General features: G+C 42.6%; 2 protein-coding genes across 3 annotated transcripts; one reads left to right on the forward strand and one right to left on the reverse strand.

The window, feature by feature from the left end:
• Nucleotides 1–91: 91 nt before the first annotated feature.
• ccdc127a (coiled-coil domain containing 127a) lies at nucleotides 92–8,287 on the reverse strand. 2 transcript variants are annotated; one of them, XM_052064851.1, is made up of 4 exons: nucleotides 8,133–8,287; nucleotides 6,656–6,793; nucleotides 3,604–3,848; nucleotides 92–2,500 (listed from the first exon to the last, which is right to left on the reverse strand). In XM_052064851.1, the coding sequence occupies exons 2-4, from the start codon at nucleotides 6,783–6,785 to the stop codon at nucleotides 2,054–2,056; spliced, it is 822 nt and encodes a 273-aa protein (XP_051920811.1). In that variant the 5' UTR covers nucleotides 6,786–6,793; nucleotides 8,133–8,287; the 3' UTR covers nucleotides 92–2,053. The 2 variants fall into 2 exon arrangements, with proteins under 2 accessions (XP_051920811.1, XP_051920812.1); XM_052064852.1 differs by having other exon boundaries at nucleotides 6,656–6,790; nucleotides 8,133–8,154.
• A 112-nt stretch (nucleotides 8,288–8,399) lies between these two features.
• On the forward strand, nucleotides 8,400–23,932 carry sdha (succinate dehydrogenase complex, subunit A, flavoprotein (Fp)). The gene is made up of 15 exons (XM_052064705.1): nucleotides 8,400–8,557; nucleotides 10,287–10,367; nucleotides 10,537–10,698; nucleotides 10,816–10,959; nucleotides 11,969–12,133; nucleotides 12,246–12,394; nucleotides 14,527–14,651; nucleotides 15,499–15,667; nucleotides 16,585–16,780; nucleotides 16,848–17,019; nucleotides 20,250–20,368; nucleotides 20,472–20,583; nucleotides 22,639–22,769; nucleotides 22,851–22,964; nucleotides 23,787–23,932. The coding sequence occupies exons 1-15, from the start codon at nucleotides 8,495–8,497 to the stop codon at nucleotides 23,871–23,873; spliced, it is 1,989 nt and encodes a 662-aa protein (XP_051920665.1). The 5' UTR covers nucleotides 8,400–8,494; the 3' UTR covers nucleotides 23,874–23,932.
• Nucleotides 23,933–25,609: the final 1,677 nt, after the last annotated feature.

Consider the following 25,609-nt stretch of genomic DNA (forward strand, 5'->3'; position numbering starts at 1 on the left):
CCACACTAGAGGGCTTTCGAGCATGAACCACCTTTTTAAGGTCATGCCACAGCATCTAAATAAGATTTAGATCAGGACTCCAAAGTCTTCATTTTGTTTTTCTTCAGTCATTCTGAGGTGGACTTGCTGGTGTGTTTTGGATGATTTGTCCTGCAGAACCCAAGTTCACTTCAGCTTGAGGTCACAAACCGATGGCCTGACATTCTCCTTTCGGATTTTTTGGGTAAGAGTAGAATTCATGGTTCCATTTATCACAGCAAGTCTTCCAGGTCCTGAAGAAGCAAAACAGTCCCAGACCATCACACTCCCACCACCATAGTTTTTTGTGTGGTTTTTCTGAAATAAGGTGTTACCCTTACGCCAGATGTAACGGGACACACACACCTTCCGAAAAGTTCAACGTTTGTCTCGTCAATCCACAGAGTATTTTCCCAAATGTCTTGGGGATCATCAAGATGTTTTTTGTTTTTTGGGGCAAAAGCAAGATGAGCCTTAATGTCCTTTTTGCTCAGTAGTGGTTTTTGTCTTAGAACTCTGCCATGCAGGCCATTTTTGCCCAATGTCTTTCTTATGGTGGAGTCATAAGTGAGGCAATAGAGGTCTGCAGTTCTTTGGTTGTTGTGGGGTCTTTTGTGACCTCTTGGATGAGTCGTTGCTGTGCTCTTAGGGGCAATTTCGCTCGGTCGGCCACTCCTGGGAAGGTTCGCCAACTGTTGCATGTTTTCACCATTTGTGGGTAATGGCTCTCACTGTGGTTCGCTGGAGTTCCAAAGCTTTAGAATTGGCTTTGTAACCTTTACCAGACTGATATATCTCAATTACTTTCGTTCTCATTTGTTCCTGAATTTCTTTTGATTACAGCATGATGTCTAGCTTTTGAGGATCTTTTGATCTACTTCACGTTGTCAGGCGGGTCCTATTTAAGTGATTTCTTGATTGAAAACAGCGTGGCAGTAATCAAGCTTTGGTGTGGCTAGAAAATTTGAACTTAGGTATGATAAAGCACAGTTATGTTTTAACGGAAGGGGCAAAAACCTTTTCACACAGGGCCATGTAGGTTTGGATTTAGTTTTCCATTTAATAATAAAAACTTTCATTTTAAAACCGCATTTTGTGTTTACTTGTGTTATCTTTTACTAATATTTAAATTTGATGATCTGAAACATTTAAGTGTGACAAACATACCAAAAAAAAAAAAAAAAACAGGAAGGGGACAAACACTTGTTCACACCGTTCTATTACTCTCAGGCAAACCAGTAGCATGGGAGCTCCCCCTCAACTCTTGACAAGTTTTCATCCTTAATAGGAAGAACACAGAAAGTGCACCCAATTCCTGCACCAAGGCTTTATTGTGTGCAAATTGTAGATTGTTTACGGTCTATGCATCTAAACATAAAATTGAGCTCTTACTCTCAAGGATAACGTAAAAATTAAAACATGATTGTCATATTGACATAAGAAAATTCAAACATGACATTTTCTTTGTATGTAGGGTCAAAGACCTCTCGGTGCCCTCTTCTGATATTTGTTCAATTGCTTAAATAGAGCCGGGACCTTATGTGATGTGTCCTGAGTGCCATCTTATCAGGGATGAACTTGAAGACTTGGAGTTGGATAGGAACAAGTTTTTCAGAATTTCAAGATAAAATAACTTTCAATCAAGCAGCATGAAACTAAACGTTGACAATCAAGTGCATGTCTCATGACGATGAGGATAAAGATTTCGTAAATTAACGTTAGATTTCCCGGAAAGTTAAATGACACAAACCGTGAAAAAAAAACAAATCAAAAGAACATGTCTGTTTACATTCTAAGCTTTGACTGCGTATCCAATGTCGATATTATCTATGTATGTATCTGATTTAAATATGAGCACAGTCAGTCAAATATGAGCGGCTCAAGCTCATCTGTAAAAAAATGTAAAAGTCTTATTTGGATATCTTAAGTAAGAACTAATCTGCAGAATTTTTAAAATATGACAAGAGGTCACAACTTCGCGCATATTCCATTTCTGATCCACGAGTCAAACACAAACCATCGCCCCAGCTAGTCATCATTTTGTTTGAGGCTTAATATTTCTCGCTAAGATGGCCGCCTCAATTCTCTGGTGTTTCTGAACAGTGACCTTCAGCTGCCAGTACTTGAGATACACCCACATGAGACTTCCGTTCTTTCTCTTGTCCATGTTCGTCAGGTTTGCACAATGCTTATCCCTCTTAAAAATATCTTGAAGATCAGCCTCTAGATTAAGTTCATCCGTGACAGGCTCTTTGACTGCTTTCAGGAGCATGTTTCTCTCCATCTCTAGGCGCTTGTCTCGAGGCAGGATTAGGGAACAGTAGGCATTCTGGCGCTCCACAAGTTGAGCCTCAAGCTCGCGCAGTGTAGCGTTGGCTCTCTGAAACCACTCGTTCTGTTGCTCCATGGCTTGATGCAGCATAGCCCCTCCAGCTCCGGACTTGATATATCTTTGCTTCTCTTCCTCCAACCACTCACGCTCCTGGTGGAGAAGATGGCAGATTGTTTGGTGCATGAGAGAGACACACACACACGCATACGCACACAGGCACACACACGCTTAATGGTTTTGTGCCACTGAATTCAACAGGTCCGCTTTTGTCAGTGTTCATTCACGTAGTAGAGTATGAAAGTAACACAGGGTTCCCACTCTTTTACTTTTCAGCTACTACAGTAATTAGTCAAGTCACAACATACAGTACATATAAATTTCACCCCTAGCTTTGCAGAAGTGTTTTTTTTTTGTATTACAATTGTCCTTTCTATTTTGTACATATAACCAGATTGCTTCAATGTTAACACCATACCTAATTTGCTTAAAAAAAACAAACTAAACAACAACTCTCGCTCAGATATAAATCAATTCTCTTCATTCATCCTAAAAGAGCCAGTCATAAGAATGACTTTCTCATGAACGTCACAGATTGCTTCATTTATTTTTCGCCCTCTTCCTTGTACTCTCTCTACAAAATATTTTTAAGTTCAATAAATCACCAAAACAATTCCCTTTCATTAATCTGTTGACAGTTTACTTGTTAAATGGATATGCATTCTGAAAGTAAAAATCAAAGTTGCTGCAAAAACAAAACAAAACATAAATATCAAAATCAAATGACATTCCGCTGTGCAAAGAGGTCATAAAAACAAAGCAGTGGCATTTAAATTAAAATGTTCACCCCCAAAAATAATTTATAAATGCGAAGCACCTTACTGTGCAGAAAATACAAGATTCGGTACACGTTGCTATCTCAACGCCATTGTCATTATTGCTGCAGCCTTACTGAAACCAGAGAGGAATTTCATCTCAGAGCAAGCAGCCAAAAGTGACGGCACGCCCCTGAATACAACGCACTGTCACTCAACAGAGGAGACAGAGAGGAAGAAAAACCTCAAACACAATATACAGCGCAGCAATAACACTCTTGAACTAAAAGGAGGCGAAATTATGTTGCAGCACAACACACGCCTTTCCAGGAGAATTGACTTTTTTTCTTATGTGTTTTCCATGACTGCAAAATTGGTCAATCATTTCCAGGTTTTTCAGGTTTTCCACGATGATCGGGAACCCTGAAAAGTAGAGATTACCTGCTGTAAACGTTTTTGTTCTTCGACTATATGATGACTCTGGGAGATCATGGCCTGCTTGTAGCCTTTTACCCTCTGTCTCTCCTTCTCCAGCTCCAGTTCCAAGGCAGCCACGGCTCGGCGCCTCTCTGTTAACGTCTCCTCATACCGTGACTCCATCTCACTTTTCACCAGGAACACATCCTTGTTATACTTGGATTTGACCTTCTCGATTTCTCTCTGAGACTCTCGGGTCCAGATCCAACCTGACAAGACAACAGGTGTTTTAACATCTTGATTTTAAAGCATCTTTTCCCTCATTTTAAGATTAAGAACTGTTTCGGTGATGTAAATTGCTCAAACGACCTAAAATAGGACAGAGAAAATGTATTTTGTGCAGGGTTTTTTTCAACAAATAAATCAGAATATGAATCAGAATTATCTAGAATGGGTTTTCTCTGGCTACTGCTGCTTCCTCCTACATTCCAAAAACATGCAGAAGAAACAGGCAGTAAATACTATCATCAAAATACATGATCGCAAAACAAACAATTCGACTGAAACATGAATCAAAAGTAATGGAAAAGATTTCTTGAAACTGTTACAAATTTTCCACAATCAGACTGACAAAGGGACCATGTGTAAAACTTGATTTTTCACTGTACATTTTTTGAAAACTATTAATATCAATAATAGATTTTGGATATCAAATTCACTTTTTAAAAAAATATTTTAAAAATAATTATAGGTGAAGTAATCAACAATTATATTACATAGGGCTCGCCTCCCCATCAGGAGGCTGCCATGCTTCGCCGCCATCTTTCTGCCTCGGATACTCGAAGGAGACAAAGTAACGATTGTAGTCCCTCAAATGATGACTATAGCATGTGTTACAAAAGCCATGCATTTAATTGTCTACTTGAGGGAAGACGAGATGTTTGAGATAACATTTTGCTTTCATCCCTGCTGAGGAAATTGGTGGTAGGCTTACAAAGTACCGCATTGGCCTGAATATAAGACGGTGTTTTTTGCATTGAAATAAGACTGAAAAAGTGGGGGTCGTCTTATGTTCGAGGTTGTGACATTATACCCATTCACGACGCTAGATGGCGCCAGATATCATTGAAGCGAATGCTGAACTTTACTCCCCAGGCCATGAAGAATAAAAATAAAAATAGCGGTAGCACGAAGAAAAATAAAAAAATAGTGGTAAGAAAGAAAAGAGAAGAAAATAATAGAAGACATAACAGAAAATGGAGAAATGTAGCGACAATCTGGAGAAAAGTGGGTCGAAGATCGGCCAGGTTAACCGGCAGCTGAGGAGAAGTTATGATGTAATTTACATTTCAAAAACCAGAAGCCATTCATTTGCGAATGTCACTGTACTTTAGTTTACATATTTAAATGTTCAGATATTAATATTTGAATGGTTTTTATCTCAAATATATTGTTATAATAATTTGTTTCAGATGTACTGTAATTATGTTCTGTATAAAAATTGATTTGGTGGTCAAAAAGTCTTTTTTCAAACTTGAGTCTTGAAAAGGAGAGGGGCGTCTTATAATCAGGGCCGTCTTACATTCGGGCCAATATGGTAGTTTAAATATTTGTAGAAGAATTTTGTAATCCTAACCGCTTGATCCTCACTAGGGTCGCGGGGGGTACTGGAGCCTATCCCAGCTGTCTCCGGGCAGTAGGCGGGGGACACCCTGAATCGGTTGCCAGCCAATCACAGGGCACACAGAGACGAACAACCATCCAAGTGTCACGTCCCGTGTTTGCCAGCAGGGGGCAGGCTTTTCCTGCCTACCGCCGACACACCTGTCACCCATCAAGGACTGATTACACAGGCTTTATCTTTGTGCTCGGGCAGTTGACTTACTGCCGGAGTATTCAACGCCGTGCCAATTCTCTCGATTATTGCCCAAATCTATTCGTTGCCGTGTAGCCTTGTGACTGTGATTGCGCGTCGTTTAATCCACTATTGTCAATTCCTATTGTTACCAACTATATTCCTTGCCATTTTCTCGCAAGCGTTTTCTGTTACTTCCTTTTATTCCTGGTCCTGATTTTGACCAGCGTTTTCTGTTTGTTGCTCCCGGACGGGTATTTTGTGTTTGTATTAAAACTCATTTGTTCTCGGACCATCCTTTCTCTGTCTGCTATTTCGGGGATCCACCTCATTATCTTGTTGTGCACGAAGCGATCATTTTATCGCTTCGGGCACAACGTGACACCAAGCTCACAATTTAGAGTGTTCAATCAGCCTGCCATGCATGTTTTTGGAATGTGGGAGGAAACCGGAGCACCCGGAGAAAACCCACGCAGGCCCGGGGAGAACATGCAAACTCCACACAGGGAGGCCAGAGCTGGAATCGAACCCGGTACCTCTGCACTGTGAAGCCGACGTGCTAACCACTGGACTACCGGGCCGCCCTATTAGTTATTTATTCATTCATTCATTCATCTTCGTAACCGCTTGATCCTCACTAGGGTCGCGGGGGGTGCTGGAGCCTATCCCAGCTGTCTCCGGGCAGTAGGCGGGGGACACCCTCAATCGGTTGCCAGCCAATCACAGGGCACACAGAGACGAACAACCATCCAAGCTCACAATTTAGAGTGTTCAATCAGCCTGCCATGCATGTTTTTGGAATGTGGGAGGAAACCGGAGCACCCGGAGAAAACCCACGCAGGCCCGGGGAGAACATGCAAACTCCACACAGGGAGGCCAGAGCTGGAATCGAACCCGGTACCTCTGCACTGTGAAGCCGACGTGCTAACCACTGGACTACCGGGCCGCCCTATTAGTTATTTAGTTGGTTTTTATTTATTTATTTTATTTCAATAATGAAAATATGTTTCCCCTCATTTAGTTGTTATTTTGTTAGTTTTCGTTAACTATAATAACCGTGATACAGGTGTCATTTTTATAGTAGGGCAATTGAAAAACGATTCTCATTGTGAAACAGTGCTGAACATATTACACTTGTATGGCAGTTAAGAATCTGTCAGGCATTTCCATCCCAACAGTCTTTATCTGGCAGTCTAACATTAAACACTTAATGTAACTTACGAAATGCAGCCAGACCCAGCATAGGCACCAGCAGGGCATAGTTCCATTGGCTGCCATCTGCGCCTCCCTCCCCCCTTTCTCGTGGGTCTGGTTGAATGTTCCATCTTGGGGGGTCATTCAGGTTGTTCATGGAGCCTGCTGTCACACCACACAAACAAATCAAAACATACTATATAAACAATGTCAGTCAGTAAAGTCCGTCACTTCACCTGCAAAAACTCTACTACGCAAACCAAAAGGCATTTCTAAACAACACTCAGAAACGGCGCCGGCTTCTCTCAGTCCCAGTTCATCTAAGATGGGCTGATCGAAAAGTGTTCTGTGGTTTGACGAGTCCACATTTCAGTTTTTGAGGGGTAATTGTGGACGTCGTGTTCTCTAGGCCGCCAGACGATTCATCTAAACTCAAATTGTTATTTTGATTTTGGCTTATAATCAACGAAAAAAAGATTAATGTGCAGAATGGCATTACATTCAGGGAAATACCCTGAATGTACCATGTTGCGTGTGGAGCAAGTGTGTACGGGTGTCAAATGATCAGGATTTGAATCAGGTGTGTTGGAGCAGCGAAACATCTCAAACATGCAAGGTAACGGCCCCCCGAGGACGGGTTTGACACCGGTGGTAGGGTATACGATTCTGCCATCCTGAGGGTGCTTTAAGCTCTTATTGACGCCCTGGTTGGACTTACTAGTGTGTAAAACTGAACACACAACAAAAAGAATGACAAACATTGAATATATTTAAATGCAAAACATGTTTCGTTTTTAAAACATCTGTTAGCGCTAAAGCCAAAGTAAATATGGGATCCCTTTGAAAAGCTTTAACGGGAAAGGACATTTGCATCGAATTGACAAAGATAACAGGATAATGCTTTTTCAAGGCTTAGATAAATGGAAGTACTCAAGGCATCAAGGGTGTGAACGTAGCAGAATGAAAGTGCAAGATGCTTGACTTTGACATGATATTTACCAGGGCACTTTAGAAAAAGAATAGTAGTCCAGAATAAACAGTTCAACGTGCAGGGATGAATTGGGATGAGGCTATATTTGTAGTAGTTCAGTTTTAGTTGAATTAATACTTGTTTGAATACTCCTTACTTCAATCTCAATAAAAAATAATCGTTACAATTTGTATTCTCATAATCATCCAGCTATAACTACAAAGTCATTACACATTCGAAAACTACATTTGGTGATAAATCCAAATAACCGGTAAACAAATTTAAGACATTCAAATGTCGGAATACAGGGTCATATTGAGACAGAACGGCACAACATGTGTACCATGCTTGCAGGTTGACAGCCCAGCTAATCACAAACAAGGCTAAGTAAAAGCTAAAAAGCTAGCTAACATGTTATTGTACGCGCTTCATAAACGTTTGTGTATTTCATAAATGCATCCAATGGGGCTCTGTGAATCCAGCCACTCAGCGTTTGTCTGTTTTAAGGTACGGTACTGTGGTGTTGTGTCTCACCTTCAAAGAATGTCTAGGTCATTTAAAAACATTTGTTACTGCACCATCACCCAGGACCAGGTTATACAATTTGAACGCGTTAACCGTCTGTCTACGTCAACGGGGTGGAATAGATTAATGTTGTGAAACATTTTCTCTTCCGTGACATAATGAGCACATGTACAAAAGTGGTTCACTTAAATTGTGTCTTAACATAGTTATATAGTAAAATGAGCTGCTGAAAAAGCTTTAAAATGGTTGCAATAATATCTTAGATCTCATGTCGCCCCTGTTTTCCACACGGTGGAATATTCCAGTGCCACGCGATAAGCCAGTCTCCACCTTCGCTCTGAAGCGTCTGCAACGCTCCTCTGATTGAAAACATGGCTGGTGTTCAAGCTGCTTCTCGCCTCCTGTCAAAGAAGTTACTTTACTGCAGGAAGGCCGTGAGTACGACTACGTTTAGGATGTTTCGTTAACTTCTGTGCCAAGTAGCAAATTAATGTAGGCTGTTTTTTGCCACACGACGAATCACACAATGTCTGTAGCTGCATTGCTTTTGTAACCGGTAGACGTCTGACTTACATAACCTGCGTTATGTAGCTAAGGGCTGGTTCAATGTGACACTAGCTCTGCAGGGAAAGTAGGCTTTTGAAAGGCCAACAAAGCGTATGTTCTATTCCCGCTACTTTCAGACCATTCACATATGTTTTCACATTCACATTCACACATGTGTATTTCAATTATGTCTGACCAGGATTAGTTCTCCGAAATGACAAGAGCCTGTTTACTTCGTTGTCCTTGTGGGAAGGATTGTAGCTTTTGTTGTTAGCTTAGTTGTTTACTGAGCATCACTTGAAATTTTTAGGATCCACTACATACTAAAAACATTGTGTGGAGACCTATTATTATATTAGTTGAGAGGTGTATGTAGACACAACGTACATCATAATTCTGTAAACTGTGTCGTAGTTCTTCGAAATTTGACTGTGAGCGACTGTAGCACTCATCTAGATGCATTACAGCATGGGCCAGCAGCGTAGCCTTTTTTCCAAACATTGCATTAAGCCTCACCGTTTTGCTGGAAGGTTCACGATATGGTCAGTCTGTTTTCCCACACGTTTTTTTTAAAATCAAAAAGACATCTTCGAATATACATTAGTCTGTACTTCTTTCCCCGTTCATCCAATGTTTACATTTGTACAACTCCAAAACGCTGTTACTGCTGAAGCAATAGTCAGGCTTTGCTCAAAATAACAAAATTGTCTGAGTAATGATCTGTTCCTAACTTGGCAGTATTTGGCATATATTTCTTATTTAAAACATTTGAAATGCACGACGACCTGCTAACGATTATTCCTTCGCTAAAAATTCAAATCAAGTCAGGAACGTGTCAGCCTCATAGTGCAGAGGTGCAGGGTTCGATTCGACTCCAGCCTTCCTGTGTGGAGTTTGCATGTCCTCCCCGTGCCAGCGTGGGTTTTCTCCTGGTACTCAGGTTTCCTCCCACATTCCCAAATCATGCATGGTAGGTTAATTGACACCTCTAAATTGTCCCAAGAAGTTAGTGTGAGCGTGGATCGGTGTTGGTCTCTGTGTGCCCTGAAACTCGCTGGCAACCAGTTCAGAGTGTATCCCACCTACTGCCCCAAAAGAGAGCTGGGATGGGCTCCAGTACGCCCCACGGCCCTTGTGAGGGAAAGCGGATAAGAAAATGGATGGATGGATCGATAGAAGTCAGGAACACTTGACATACGACATATGAATGACATACTTAATTTAATGACTATGGTCATTAAGTATGTTCAAAGAGTTCCAAAAATGTGCCCTTCATTTCAATCCACAATCATTATCTTAATGTTTTTCATCAGAAGATTTATGTATGCTTGCCTTTTAATTGTACATTGGTCGCTGAAGTAGTGTCTCATTGGCCAGTCCCCCAATTATGAGTGTATTTCTTGTGATGTGATCACATTGACTACGTTTACATGCTGGTGATATTCGGGTTAAGTTCAAAATTCCGGTTTCTGAAATATTCGGAATAACCCGTTTTCATGTGTGAGCGGACAGAGTTACTCCCATATTTGAATATCCTAATTTAATGGTGTAATTCTGTAATCTTTGATTCCTGTGTAGTCTTGTAATTAATAAAGATTCTTCTTTTTTTGCTGCCAGGTCCCTGTGACAGGAGTTCAAGGTTCGAGGAATTTGCACTTCTCCATCTATGGCAAGAAAAATGCAAAAGTTTCTGATGATGTGAGTTAAAATAATCATCTACACAAACAAATACAACTGAATAGTTGGAATATATTGCTTCATTAACATCATGATGCTATTCTGGGTCACTGTAAACTGAAGGCAGTGTATATCTTAAGTTTTTTGTTTTTTTCTTGAAGATTGAAGTGCTTTTACTTGCTCTCTTCAGGTCTCCAATCAGTACCCAGTTGTAGATCACGAGTTTGATGCCGTGGTGGTTGGTGCTGGAGGAGCGGGACTCCGGGCAGCTTTTGGCCTGTCTGAGGCTGGCTTTAACACTGCCTGTGTCACAAAGCTTTTCCCCACTAGGTCTCACACTGTCGCGGCACAGGTAGAGTACTCATTTTAAATTGTTCCATCCAATATGGCTCTCTAGATTATATATATTAAGTAATTTAAATAAATCTAATAGTATTTGTGAAATAAATTGAATAATTTATATTTTTAGGGTGGAATCAATGCAGCTCTCGGCAACATGGAGAATGATGACTGGAGGTGGCATTTCTACGACACTGTGAAGGGTTCTGATTGGCTCGGGGACCAGGATGCCATCCACTACATGACAGAGCAGGCTCCCGCAGCTGTCGTGGAGGTAAAGACCGATACTCGTTTAAATTCAAATAACTGCAACAAATCTGTTATATTATTCAATAGTATCTCTCTGACATTGTCAATCAAAACTGAGCATTGTTATATGTTTGACACTGGTTCACAGACACAGATTAAAAAATAATAAAATTAAAAAAATTCTAAATTTATACTGTAGATTAAAAAAAAAAGAAACAAGTACTATGAATTTATTGAAATGTATTACTTACCCTAATTACATTAATGCATCAATATACAGTATCGGTTGATATATGAGAGAGAATTTTATTTTTCGTACCCCATTCCTGAAAGTATTTTTCATAAGCGTTTGTTTAATTTTCATGATTGTCTCGTTAAAATGCAAATTTTTGGTGACATTTTGTTGTTAATTGTATCACACCACAATGCATTTGATTTAAAGTACTGTATCCCTCGTTTTTTGCGGTTCATTGGTCCCAGACCTATGGAGTGTATCAACAATGGTCTTCTGGCCTATCGTCAAGTCTGCAGTCTTCTCCAAATTGGGTCAAACTGGAGCAATTTGATGACACGTGACACTCACTTTACAACATTCATGCCCCACAAAATTTGGTCTAATTTCTCCACAGTATTCAAATTTTTTTAAATACTGTTTTTGTGGGTTTTATCAACTGGAAACCCAGTATTTGTGAAACGAAAAAAAATTAAAATCATTTAAATTGTGGACCCTGAATCTATATTCTATGAAATCTTAACTTTTTGAATCAAATTATGGAAATAAATGTACTTCTCCATGATGTTAAAAAATATCTTGAAAGGGTCTGTATTGATCTTGGTCTAATTATTTTATATAACAAAATCCTTGTATCTGAAAAATGGTGTATAGACTTTTACAAAGCTTACGCTTTGTGCATTGAAATTCATGATATTCTCTCGAAGATTGGCCTAAAGCCATGCATTTGTAGTTTGTTGGATTCTGCCTTTGATCAGGTAACCCAAAAACAGGATGTTAAATCCCCATATCTCTCCCCTAGTTGGAGAACTTTGGCATGCCTTTTAGCCGCACAGAAGATGGTAAGATCTACCAAAGGGCATTTGGAGGTCAGAGTCTCAAATACGGCAAAGGAGGCCAAGCCCACCGCTGCTGCTGTGTTGCAGACAGGACTGGACATTCGCTGCTTCACACTCTTTATGGACGGGTATGGTACTCATTTTACTGTTATCACTTTGGAATAGAGAAGATCATTTGGACAAACCTTAATAAGAGCACCTTGACCATGGAGCCTTGTCTTCATTTTGTTTTATGTTCAGTCGCTGCGTTACGACACCAGCTACTTTGTAGAGTATTTTGCGCTGGACCTGCTGATGGAAAATGGCGAGTGCAAAGGCGTGATCGCGCTCTGCATGGAGGATGGATCTATCCATCGCTTCAGAGCTCAGAATACTGTCATTGCTACTGGGTAAACACACACAAAGAGCTGGGTACTTTTATGTTTTAATGTGTACAGTGCTGTGAAAAGTATTTGCCCTTCCTGTTTTCTGTGTTCTTTGCATATTTATCACACACAAAGGTTTCAGTTCTGTTTTGAAACACTTCTGACACTCAATCAGTGTGAGTGTCAATTTTAATAGGATCGTCTGAGATAGGCACTCAGAAATAACGACAAGACACTTCTGGCTACCAACAATAGGCACTTTATTGGTCCCACACAGAAGTGATAACACAGTTCAAACAAGTTGTATGAAGCTAAAGAACTCTTACCGTATGCCATTAGGGTGGAGAGCCAACACCCTCAGCAGAGTGAGCTTCAATACGAGCTGGGCGTCCGTACGCCCCACAGCAGACTCTGCTAAGGAGCATCGCTCCCCTCCTTTTATCCTCTAAAGTGTGTGCATTGGGAGGGGTGAGTGGCCATTCTCATCTCTCCCTACGCCACACTGTTTGTTGTGTAACCAAGTGGCATTCCACGAGAACATCTTGCCTTGTTCCCTCTTTTGCAAACAAGTTTCGACAATTCAGGAACATAGCAAAGCAAACTATGAAGACGCTTAGGCATACAAGTTATGCAGCTAGTTCAAGAGTTTCTCACTTGCAATCATCATTCCAAAGCGGGTGCAAGAGTTTGTCTCTGAGAAGATATACATTGATTAAAGAAAACATCACAAAATATCTTAATATACCAAGTTCAAACCCATTTTAGTATCCCACAGAAATTACCCAAGGAAATAAAAAGTGCAGTTGCGAAATACCGACTTAATTCAGTCACAGAAAAAAATCCCAAACTACATGCCCATATGTGAAAAAATAATTTCCTTGCCCCCCTTGTTAAATCACAAAGGAACTGTGACGAACGACACTGGGGAAAGCTGAGTTTAATAAAAAAAAGGTTATTTAAGTCTATGAGTATGGAAATAGTTAAAAATCCATTTCCAAGACTGTCGGGCTTCAGAAAACCATTGTCCGAGCCATTATCCACAAATGGAGAAAACTGAGAACAGTCTGAAGCATTCCTAGGAGTGGTTGACCAGCTAAAATTACTCCAGGAGTGCCACGATGACTAATTCAGGAAGTCGCAATAGAACCTAGAACAACACCCAAAGAACTCCAGGCCTCGCCGACCTCAGTTCAAGTCAGCGTTCACGACTCTACCATAAGAAAGACACTGACCAAAATTAGCATCCATGGGAGACTTCCCAGGCTAAAACTCCTACTGTCCAAAAAACACGAAGACTCATCTCACATTTGCCTAAAGACGCCTCGATGGTCCTCAGGACTTTTAGAATAACGTTCTGTGGACTGATGAGTCAGAAATTGAACTTTTTGGAAGATGTGCGCACCGTTACGTCTGGGGAAAAAATGACACAGCATTTGATTAAAAGAGCCTCATACCAAGAGTGAAGCATGGTGGTGGCAGTCTGATGTTCTGTGGCTGCTTTGCTAACTCAGGACCAGGACAATTTGATGATTGATGGGACAATGAATTCTGCTGTCTACCAGAAAATCCTAAAGGAGAACGTCTGACAATCAGTTTGCATCTTCAAACCCAAGCGCTCTTGGATCATCTAGCAGGACAATGATCCGGAACACACCAGCAAGCCCACCTCTGAATGTCTTTAAAAAAAAAAAAAAAAGTCAAAGTCCGGATTTGAATCCAATTGAGATGCAGTGGTGTGACCTTAAGCAGACAGTTCACGCATGAACACGCTCTAATATGGCAGAGTTGATGCAATACTGCGAAGAAAAGTGGGCCAACGTTTATCCAATTCGATGTGAAAGACTCTTCACCAATTTTCGCAAACGCTTGATTTCAGTTTTTCTGTCAAGGGTGGCACAACTCATTTATAGGTTCAGGTCGCAATTACATATTCACATTGGCACAGGTAAGTTTGGATTTGTTTTTTGTACCTTAATAAATTAAAGTGGGATTTAGTAAATGCTTTTTTTTCTCCTTGCATTGTCTCCGTATGATAATAATATCGGTGAGATGAACTGAAAACTTTTGTGTGTGATAAATATGCAAAGAACACGGAAATCAGGAAGGAGTCAAATACTTTGCATGTGATGTGTAAACTAAACAATTTCTGTATCCAGGGGTTACGGTCGAACCTATTTTAGCTGCACATCTGCTCACACAAGTACTGGCGATGGAAATGCCATGGTGACCAGAGCAGGACTGCCCTGCCAGGATTTGGAGTTTGTACAGTTCCATCCCACTGGTGAGAAGACAAGACACACATTGAACATACAACTCGGTGTCACGTTTTGTTTTTACACAAAGCAATTGCATGACTCCTCCTGTCTTATTTATGTAGACGGGTATCTTGTGCGTGTGTGTGTGTGTTTGTGTGTGTGTGTTGGCAAATGAAAAAAATCGCATAAAAATTCACATACGAGTTAAACACCAGCATCATGGATTTGTTGGTCATTCCAGTCATTTTGTAGACTAATTGTGTATAATAAAATTCTCTCCCCTTTTTAGAAGCAATTACTACCTTTAATGACCACATTCTTTGTGGTTGTCGTAATCACATTTCAGTTTGCTATTTATGTCTCACTGATATTCCATCTTGTGATTTTCATTCAAATACTCATTCTATACTTTGTTTACATGGAACTCCAGAAACAGACCTTCCTCACTTCAAGCCCCGCCTAATTTTGTTGCTGTTTCAGAGTTCTCCTTAAATTGTTCATCCTGAACAATTTAATACTAACCGTGCCTCAAATAGCAAGCAATTATTGGAGCAAATTTATAACAAAAAGCTTTGGAAAGAAACAAATTATGTAGAGAAGAGTGCACATGTAAGTAAAGTAAAATCATCTTCGATTGGTCAAATGAGCACAGTCTTTATAGTTAATTTGATTATGATTATGTGTGAATTATTTGATTTGCTAAATAATTGTTACCCGTGTAATCGCCTTAACGAGTGAAATTGTTAACAAAGCTTGTGTCGGTGTCAACGGATGCACTTTTCCGGGAATTCTACGCTATTTCGAAGGGTTACATTGATACATCTTATTTGCAGTTTAATTCACACCGTTATTGCTACATCTGCATTTCTCCAGGGATCTATGGAGCCGGTTGTCTGATCACCGAGGGCTGCCGTGGCGAGGGAGGCATCCTGATAAACAGTGAGGGCGAGCGCTTCATGGAGCGCTATGCACCCAACGCCAAGGACCTGGCATCGAGAGACGTGGTATCTCGCTCCATGACCATTGAGATCAGAGAGGGCAGGTAAGTGATCACCTTCTCGAAGCTTGCCACTCCTGAACGCTTTTGGCGCCATTTTTCCAATGAAATATTCAGTGTTTGTCACTTTTTCAAAAGTTAGTTGCTTGAAAATGGATCGCTATAAAGGCATCCTGTCGATGTTGCATGGTTTAATTTAGATTTTTTGGCGAAAGCCACAGCTCAGTTTATTGTGGGGAATAGATGATAATCTGTGATATTGAGAGAGCTTTATTTTTAAAGCTTCCCACAATCTTTAAACACATTTCATTAAAACACACTTTTTGAAGTATTCTTAGTGCCTTTTCTCGCTCTCTCGTTGGTACAGTTCTCCAAATAAAAAGCCATTGTGTGCTTGTGTCAAGCTTTTTGTCAGTCCCAGTTAGTTTACTGTAAAGCCGACACATAAAAGAAAAAAAGCTATTAAACATTGTACATTCAACAACAAAACATTTAACCAAACCATATAATGGCTCACAAAAGTCTGAGCTGAATGCAAACATAATGTGAAATGCAATAGAAGGGCAAACTGAAATGATGTTCTGATAAACCGTTAAACAGTTGCTGCTGTACACACGGAGCAGTAACACATACAGAGCATACCACAATACTCAGAGACATATTCTCTCTGCTCTGTGCGAACGATGACTATTACTGGAGCGAAGCTGGGGACCTTTTTTGGCCTCTTCTTGCCCTGAATGAGGCTGTGTCTACATTTAGTCGATGCAGATGGAGAAAATCACTGCAGTCGAGCATGTGGCGGAGCAATATCGTCCATACAACTCAAAATCAGGCTTGAAGAAGTATTAAAAACGTTCTTTTACGAGCGCAGAACTCTTTATATGTCGGACGTGTTGATAAAAAGTATTTTGTGTGTGTGTGTGTGCGTGTGTGTGTGTGTGTGTGTGTGTGTGTCCCTTCAGGGGTGTGGGTCCAGAGAAGGACCACGTATATTTGCAGCTACACCACCTGCCTCCTCAGCAGCTCGCCACGAGGCTGCCCGGCATCTCCGAGACGGCAATGATCTTTGCCGGAGTGGATGTCACTAAAGAACCTATCCCCGTCCTGCCCACCGTCCACTACAACATGGGAGGCATACCTACAAACTACAAGGGCCAGGTAAGTCAAATTTTCACACACCACTCTTCTGCAACTGTAAGCATTGTGGATCTTCTTCACCCATCAGGTGATCACTCATACTAACGGCGAGGATAAAGTGGTTCGCGGACTGTACGCCTGTGGAGAGGCTGCCTGTGCAAGTGTTCACGGTGCCAACCGACTGGGCGCTAACTCTCTTCTGGACCTGGTGGTCTTTGGCCGAGCCTGCGCGCTCACCATCGCTGAGGAGCACAAACCTGGTGAGGATGTGGGGGAGGAATCATGTGTTACATAAAATCATATATTACCATGCCCCCCCCCCCATTGTATTTATGCCCAAGAAATATTGTGAACCAATGTCTCATTCATTCTTTCCATTTTCAATTGGAATTTGAAATCCGAGAAAGTGGCGATTTTGTTTTTAAATCCAGAACAAAACACGCAAGATTTTTCATATTTCAATGTTATTTTTTTCTTGACCCACATGATATATACTCAAAACAATCCCACTGACTGTGAAAATATAAAGGGGTTATTAATTTTAGAGAGGGGAGGGCTTTTACTGTCATCGCTCCCTAACGACTGAACGCCCTCCCGGAGCACATTAGACAAGCCCCTTTGCTTTTCAATTTTAGAAACCTACTCTAAAACTAATTCAGCATTCAACATAGTATGACACTCAGAGCCCTTATTGAACACACATGCCGAGTTGGAAGGCATCCAACTCGTACGTGCTGACAGGAATGAAGGGAGTGCAAAGAGAATAGGTGGGGGACTGGCTGTTTTTGTGAACGACAAATGGTGCAATCCGGGGCATATCACGATCAAAGACAAACTCTGCAGCCGGGACATTGAGCTGCTAGCCATTAGCCTCAGGCCTCATTATCTCCCGAGGGAATTCTCACACGTCATAGCTGTGACAGTGTACGTCCCCCCGTCGGCTAATGGTGATGCAGCGTGTGGTGCCCTGATTGACTGTCGTGAACAGGCTGCAAACACAGTCCCCCAACGCCCTGCTGATCATCTCTGGGGACTTCAACCACATCTCTCTGTCGTCCTCCCTTTCAACCTTCACGCAATATGTAACCTGTGCCACTAGAGTCAATACAATTTTGGACTTGTTTTATGCCAATACCAAGGAGGCATATAAATCCCCCCCCCCCCCCCCTTCCCCACCGGAAAAACAGACCACAACTTTGGTATTTCTCAAGCCTGTGTACAAACCCCTCGTGCACAGGCAGCCAACCGTGACCAGAATAGTCAGGAAATGGTCAACGGAAGCTGAAGATGGTCTGCGGGACTGCTTCGAGACAACCAGGTGGGAACTCTACAGCGAGGTTCATGGGGAGGACATTGATTCACTCACTGACACCATCACGGACTACATAAACTTCTCTGAGGAGAACACCGTACCCACCAGAACTGTGCGGTGTTTTTCCAACAACAAACCATGGATTAATCCCGACATAAAGGCCCTCCTGAAGGAGAAGAAGAGAGCTTTTATGTAGAGAAACAGAGGAGCTGAAGGCCGTGCAGATTCGGCTGAGAAGAAAGATCAGGGAGGGGAAGAAAATATACAGGAAGAAGAAGATATAGAGGATGAAATTGACCAGTTACAGGCCAGCAATGTCACTGGTGTCTGGAGGGGCCTGAAAACCATCTCAGGCCATGACAGCCCCAAGACATTGACTGAGAAGGACAAGGACTGGGCAGATGGACTGAACCGTTTTTTAAACCGTTTCGACCAGTCGTCTGTTTCTTCCCCCTACCACCAACTGCAACCACTCTCACTGAGGACTTCGTCTCCTCCCCCTCCTCTCTCGACCAGCTCTCATCAACCCAGTCTGTCACCTGGTTCCTGCCTGTCCGTCACAACAGAGCAGGTGAGGAACCAACTGAGGAAGATGAATGTGAGGAAGGCAGCAGGTCCAGACAAGATCAGTTCCCGGCTCCTCAGGACCTGCTCTGACCAGCTTTGTGACATTGCCCAGCACATGTTCAACCTGAGCCTGAAGCTGGGCAGAGCTCCACAGCTGTGGAAAACTTTGTGCCTGGTCCCAGTGCCCAAGACCCTCCAACCTAAGGAGCTGAACAGCTACAGACCGGTGGCGCTGACGTCTCACTTGATGAAGACGCTGGAGAGACTTGTCCTCGCCCACCTTCGACCGCTGGTGAGCTGTAGTTTGCCTATCAGCCTGGCATCGGCGTGGAAGACGCCATTATCTACCTCCTCCACTCAGTGCTGTCACACTTGGAGAAGGCTGGGAGCACTGTGAGAATCATGTTCTTTGATTTCTCCAGTGCCTTCAACACCATCCAGCCCAAATTACTGGGAGGCAAACTGCAGAACGCCGGTGTGGACCACCATCTCACAGCATGTATCATAGACTACCTCACAAATCGGCCGCAGTACGTGAGGTTGCAGAGCTGTGAGTTGGACAGGCTTCTCTGCAGCGCAGTACAAGGGACTGACGAAGGACTTTGTGGACTGGTGCCAGCACATCTCCTCCAGATCAACCCTAGGAAAACTAAGGAGTTGGTTGTGGTTTCTGCAGGGAACATTCCTCACCAGCACCGATGAACATCCATGGTGTGGACATAGAGAGGGTGACCTCCTACAAATACCTAGGTTCTTCTGAACAACAAACTAGACAGGTCTACAAACACGGACACCCTGATTAGGAAAGAACAGACTCTTCCTACTCAGGAAACTGAGGTCTTTTGGGGTTCATGGGTCACTCCTTAAGACTTTCTATGACTCGGTGGTGGCCTCGGCCAACCATTATGGCATTGTCTGCTGGTCAGGCAGCATCTCAGCCCGGAACAGAAAGAGACTGGAGCGACTGGTCAGGAAGGCCAGTTCTGTCCTGGGTTGCTCCCTTGACACTCTGGAGGAGGTGGGCAACAGAAGGATGCTAACTAAGCTAAATGCTATGATGGACAGTCCATCCTACCCCCTCCAGCCCATCCTGACAGCACTTCGTAGCTCCTTCAGCCAGAGACTTACACCCGCGCCGCAAGGAGAGATACCGACGCTCGTTCCTACCGACTGCTGTCAGGCTGCTAAATAAAAAAAAAAAATAATAATAATAATACTTAAATGATGTGAAACAAATGTGAAAAACAATTGTAAATAGCACTGCGATTTATCCATTTTGTATTTATATTGCACTTAATTGAACGGTGTTTTTGTTTTTTCTTCTTTCTTCTTTCTACCCACATTCTTGCTGCTGAAGGCTCTACATTTCCCCAGTGTGGGACAAATAAAGGATATCTTATTTTAATTTATTGTATTGTCATACAGATTTTTTCATCAAAATTGTTGTATTGTCTTATACCATTTTTGTTTGATTTTTTTTTTTTTAATTCACGTACAGCTCTATGTTTTTGTTGTGGTTATTTTTTCCCAGTGTTTTACAACTAAAAGTTAATTGAGTTGTGTTTAACGTTGTGCTGACGTGGTGGTTTTGTTTTGTTTTTCCCCCACAAGGAGAGGCACTTTCCCCTCTTCAGTCCAGTGCAGGCGAAGAGTCTGTGGCCAACCTTGATAAGATGAGGTTTGCCAATGGAAGCATGAGAACCTCTGAAATAAGGCTCAACATGCAGAAGGTATGCACACAATGAATGCACACACACAAACACACACACACACACACACACACATTGAAAGACATGCCATGTCCAATTAATTCCTTTTTGTACTTCTACCCAGGCCATGCAAGCTCATGCTGCCGTGTTCCGTACCGGTTCTGTTCTGAAGGAGGGATGTGACAAATTGGATACAATTTACCAGACATTGGAAGATATCAAGACATTTGACAGAGGTAGATTTCATGCAAAACAAGTTTTGGTGAATAATAATATTCAATATATTTTATGCACACTACCAATCAAATGTTTGGATTCACACAAAAATGCCCTTCATTCTTTTTTCAAAAAAGCACAAGTGTACATTGTCTTCCCTAATCATATTGCGCTTCACTTCTGCAGCTGTGTTGCTTTATTTTAATATGAAGCCATCACCTTACTGTGATGGCATGTTTGCGTGTCCCAGTGAGGAGTAGCTAAGTTGTCTGGAGCTTTATGCCCCTGGAAGGGTCACGTCATTGCAAACAGATCAGAAGTGAGGGACAAGACAAAGCACGGCTCATAGTCCCCTTTCTTTTCCCTTGCCCAGATATGGAGGCTTGGAGGTGGGGCTCACTGGCGAGTGCCTGGTGGCTGGGCCTGCACCCATGCGGCCCGGCTGGGCACAGCCTTAAAGGGTAATGTGAGTGAGTCTCTCTTCCCATGGGCTCACCACCTGTGGGAGGGGCCGAAGGGGTCGGGTGCTTTGTGAGCTGGGCGGCTGCAAAAGGCCTTGGTGGTCAAATCCCTGGCTACAGAAACTCGCTCTAGGGACATGAAATGTCACCTCTCTGGCAGGGAAGGAGCTCGAGTTGGGTGTGCAAGGCAGAGAAGTTCCGACTAGTTAGAGTCAGGTTCACCTCCACACACAGCTCGGGCTTCAGTACCAGTCCTCTGAAGAGGGTTTGGACGACACTCTTCCACTCTGGAGTTTTGCCCACGGTGAGAGGCGCTGAGCAAGTGTGGGCATACTTATTACTCCCTGTTTTGGTGAAGAGCGAGGCAGAGCTGTCAACTAACGTAGGGTGGCTCTGATAGTGGAGGAAGATACCGGTCCGCCCTGGCAGACCCAAACGTATTTTGAGGGTTTACTGGGAACGTCTGGCAGAATCCCTTGTTAGGAAGAGTTGCAACTTCCACCTGCAGCAGAACCTCTCCCACATGCCGCGAGAGGCAGAGGACATGGAGTCTGGGTGGACCATTTTCCATGCCTCCATTGTTGAGGTGCTTTGTAAAGGCTCTGGATTTTGTGGGGCTTCCCTGATTGGCAGGCCTCTACATCAAGGGGAAGGAACTCCGGTTCCTCGAGAGCCATTTCCTGCCTGTTTTAGAGCCCTCCCTACTCCCAACAGATCTTGATTCCATTGTTCATGATGTTTTCAAGTCTCGACATTTGGAATCGGGTTTGTTGGAATAGGGAGGGATCTAAAACAGGCAGGATCTGGCTCTCTAGGAACCGGAGTTCCCTACCCCTGCTCGACATCATCCTGCGGACATCCGGGGCAGTGTCTCTAAATTGGGAGATTGGAGTTGAATTCAACAGTTGTAAACAACTCAAATCCAGCCAGTCAAGAAAGCTTGCTATGTTGTGCGGGGGTTGACGCGGACTGGTGACATGTAAGAACAGAAGCGCTTGAATAGGATGAGGACGGAGGAAAATTATTATGTGAATATGGAGGGGAGGAAGGTGACAGAAGGGTGCCCAGGCCGCGGACGGAGGATGTATCAGCAAAATAGGGTAAAGTGCTCATCTCTGAAAATACTGGGCGGCTTTTGATGACTTACAGGTCGGATGTGTGCGTGTGACTGTCGATACTGCAGACTCATCGAATACACACACCTTTTTTTTCCCCACATACAAAGGTCACATTTGGAAACAAATCAGAATTGTACTGTTTCTAACTGCGTGGGAAAAAAATCTGATTTGTTTCACATATGGGCAAAATTTGCAGTTGAGCTGCAATGTGAATATAGCAGAAGGCAATGCAGCGTGGTGAGTGAGTCGGATCCTAAAAGAGAATTTGCGAGTGCCGAACCACAGGGGTCACTGAATAGCCATGTGTGTTGAAGATTGACTTTGGGTGACATGTAACTGAGCTTTTTCTAGTATGTGGTTGGAAAGTTAATAATCTTAGTGACATGTCAATTGCAATGCATTGTTCCATCTTCCTCCCTGCTTCTGTAGTTTGAACCTGAATGAAAGATTCCTGTTTCCAGTTTCTAATTTCCACTGCGACTGTCGTCCTCGTCAGGCATTGTGTGGAACACGGACCTGGTGGAAACACTGGAACTGCAGAATCTAATGCTGAATGCTGTCCAGACCATTCATTCGGCTGAACAGAGGAAGGAGAGTCGGGGAGCTCATGCCAGAGAGGACTTCAAGGTCTATGTTCTAGTAGAGGGCGGGGGGCGGCAGGCACGCTTCTTCCTCCTCCTCTGACATTCATTCTCTTTTTGATCACAGGATCGCATTGATGAGTACGATTACTCAAAGCCCTTGCAGGGTCAAAAGAAAAAGCCCTTCGACCAGCACTGGAGGAAACACACTATGTCCTATGTCGACCCCAAAACTGGCAAGGTACCGTGTAAATGTAGAGATGGAATTCGCAATGCAATTAATACCCTAATGACGAGACATCTCTTACTTTGCTCCATACGTTTCCGTAGCACTGCCAATTGCATCTAGAATGGCGCCTTTTGCAACAACCGCAATCAAGTATTATCATAGACAACATTTACATTACAGATACAAAGACGCTTTCTTGAGTACGTCGACGCCGCAGCCGTATTGGATGTGGCAAATTGTGAATATGCTCCCTCCTTGGATTCATACGGAATTATTTCTTTTGATTGGATGATGTTATCCTACCTCAGTTTTACGATATGATTTGCCAAATTTCTATCATATTAAATCCACATGAAATATGGCAGACGGGCTGACATATAGCTCTGACCCAGCAATGGTCTTCTTTAGAATTGAAAAGAAAATGATTTATTCCTTTTAGATTTCCAAAGAGTTTATGGCTCCCATAGAATCGTGTATTAAACTGTTCAAACGCCTCTTTAATTGCCGACGCTAACGTAATAGGTTCTTTCTCACGTGCCATACAGTGATGCAACATGACAGGCTAAACCCGTAATGTAGGAATTTAAACGCTGCCTAATGTGCCAAAACTGCGATCAATGATCACCAGAATTTATGTTGCCATCTTTAATTAATGCTCACATCAACCTCTGAATATATTAGAATGATGTGTATGTTGCTACGTACAGGTGTGTGTGTGTGTGTGTGTGTGTGTGTGTGTGTGTGTGTGTGTGTGTGTTTTTTGTGAGTAGTGTATCAAGCATATAATTTTGATTACTTCAACAACAATTTGCATAATGCTTTGCCCAATCACAGGTGACCTTAGAGTACCGTCCCGTCATCGACCACTCTCTGGACGAACAGGACTGCGCCCATGTCCCTCCCGCAATCCGCTCTTACTAAGAAAACTCCTCCAATCATGACGGTACTCACTAAATGTTCATTCACAAACTATTTATGGGGGGGGGGGGGGGGGGGGGAATCATGCCGTACACGGGATTTTGAGGGGAAACTCTCCCTTGGACTGTCTGTATGTATGTTCGTGTCCCCTCTTGAACATGTTTCATCACTCCAGCTTGGCTATTGTGATGGTGCTGTGCTCCCTCTTTTTTACATTTCAGATTAGCGGCAGCCTAAACAAGATTTTTTTGCTGTAAGGCCACAGGGAAGTTTTAAGCATGTAAATACAAAGCTACAATAAACACAATGGAATGGATTATACCATACGCACAAGTAAAATGTCATCTCGATTTATTCACTGTTGCCTTGGCTAACATACATTTGTGATCTGTTGGTGTGTTTGCAGTTACAAGTAATGGACCTTATTATATACTGGATATGTCTATCAATAACAAAAATTTACTCATGAAGAAATTCAGAGTTGTGAAGGATTTTATTGCTTTGCTTTCTCTTCAATACCTGACAGATGTTTAACTTCTCAAAGTTTTCGCCGGGTCTAAATTGGTGCCTATGGATGATGGTATGAATGTCAAAGAAAACCAGTGCCTAGGTTATCGATGCACTGTTGATTTGATGAAGAAAAATGGACTTAATATGTAATCGATCATGTTATCATCATACATCAAGGTTTCTAAGTGTAAATTAAGGTTGATTAGGTGTTGTCACTTGAGACACTGACATGAGTCTTTCAGAATCATTTGAAGTGGTGACTTAAGTTATTTGCCTGTTGTTTCTTGTTTGTTTTTTTCCTGACTTGTTTGGTTTCATATCAATAAATGGTAGCTTGTGTAGGAACAGACATACCCTTCATCTTCTTATATATATATATATTGCGCGTCGTCCCGCACGCGGTCTGTCCTTCCGTCTGTCCCTTTTCAAAACGTACCTACTTCACCGCGCCGCCACTGCGCCGCTCAGGCAGTGGCTCATTACGATCGCGCGGGCATCTTAGCGATAAAATGTTGTCTACCCACAAGCATTGCAATAAAATTGTTAGTTATTTAGTAGAGCTAAACATCTCTTTATTTTCGCGATAAGCAATGAAGATGAACAAAAAGTTGAACCAAGCAACAACACTTTTGTGGGCCGAAGGCCCACCTTACCAGCCTACTGCAGGAACTAGCTGATGAGCCGCCCGGAGGGCAGCGAACCACCACCTTACCAGCATTCCGCAGGAACTAGCTGATGAGCCGCCCGGATGGCGGCGAACCACCACCTTACCAACATTCCGCAGGAACTAGCTGATGAGCCGCCCGGAGGGCGGCGAACCAGCTAGTATCCTATAAAACTGGACAACGGCACGTTAATCTAAATAGTGAAAATGGAGTGAAATACCTGAAGGGTGTGCTGTGTGCTTTTTTTTTTGTCTCATGTTCTCCCGGGGAGAACATGCAAACTCCACACATGGAGGCCGGAGCTGGACTTTTATTTATTTAATTTTACGTGGACAAACACACAACTGTGTTTGTCCATGTAAAAATCTGACTTTCGACACACACTTGACTTCTGACGATACCCGAGATCAATGTCTTCGTGTGTCAGTATTTATGAAAAGTAGCCCCCCTCAAAAAACAAAATCTCCTCCAAATACGGAAGTAGCTCCTGTCGTAGTAACGTTTGACCTTATTTCCAGGATGCCACTAGGTGGCAGCAAAATTTAGTTGAACAGGGGGAGCTGC

Source organism: Hippocampus zosterae, chromosome 5 (assembly GCF_025434085.1).
Source record: "Hippocampus zosterae strain Florida chromosome 5, ASM2543408v3, whole genome shotgun sequence".
NCBI classification, from domain to species: domain Eukaryota; kingdom Metazoa; phylum Chordata; class Actinopteri; order Syngnathiformes; family Syngnathidae; genus Hippocampus; species Hippocampus zosterae.

Bases quoted from the DNA above. Each gene is read 5' to 3' on its own strand.
- sdha (XM_052064705.1), top strand. From the start codon at position 8,495: ATGGCTGGTGTTCAAGCTGCTTCTCGCCTCCTGTCAAAGAAGTTACTT. The intron at 15,668-16,584 runs GTAAGTGATCAC...GTGTCCCTTCAG, and splicing joins ATTGAGATCAGAGAGGGCAG to GGGTGTGGGTCCAGAGAAGG. The intron at 22,965-23,786 runs GTACCGTGTAAA...GCCCAATCACAG, and splicing joins TCGACCCCAAAACTGGCAAG to GTGACCTTAGAGTACCGTCC.
- ccdc127a (XM_052064851.1), bottom strand. From the start codon at position 6,785: ATGAACAACCTGAATGACCCCCCAAGATGGAACATTCAACCAGACCCA. The intron at 3,849-6,655 runs GTAAGTTACATT...TTGTCTTGTCAG, and splicing joins GCTGGGTCTGGCTGCATTTC to GTTGGATCTGGACCCGAGAG. The intron at 2,501-3,603 runs GTAATCTCTACT...CTTCTCCACCAG, and splicing joins AACAAAAACGTTTACAGCAG to GAGCGTGAGTGGTTGGAGGA.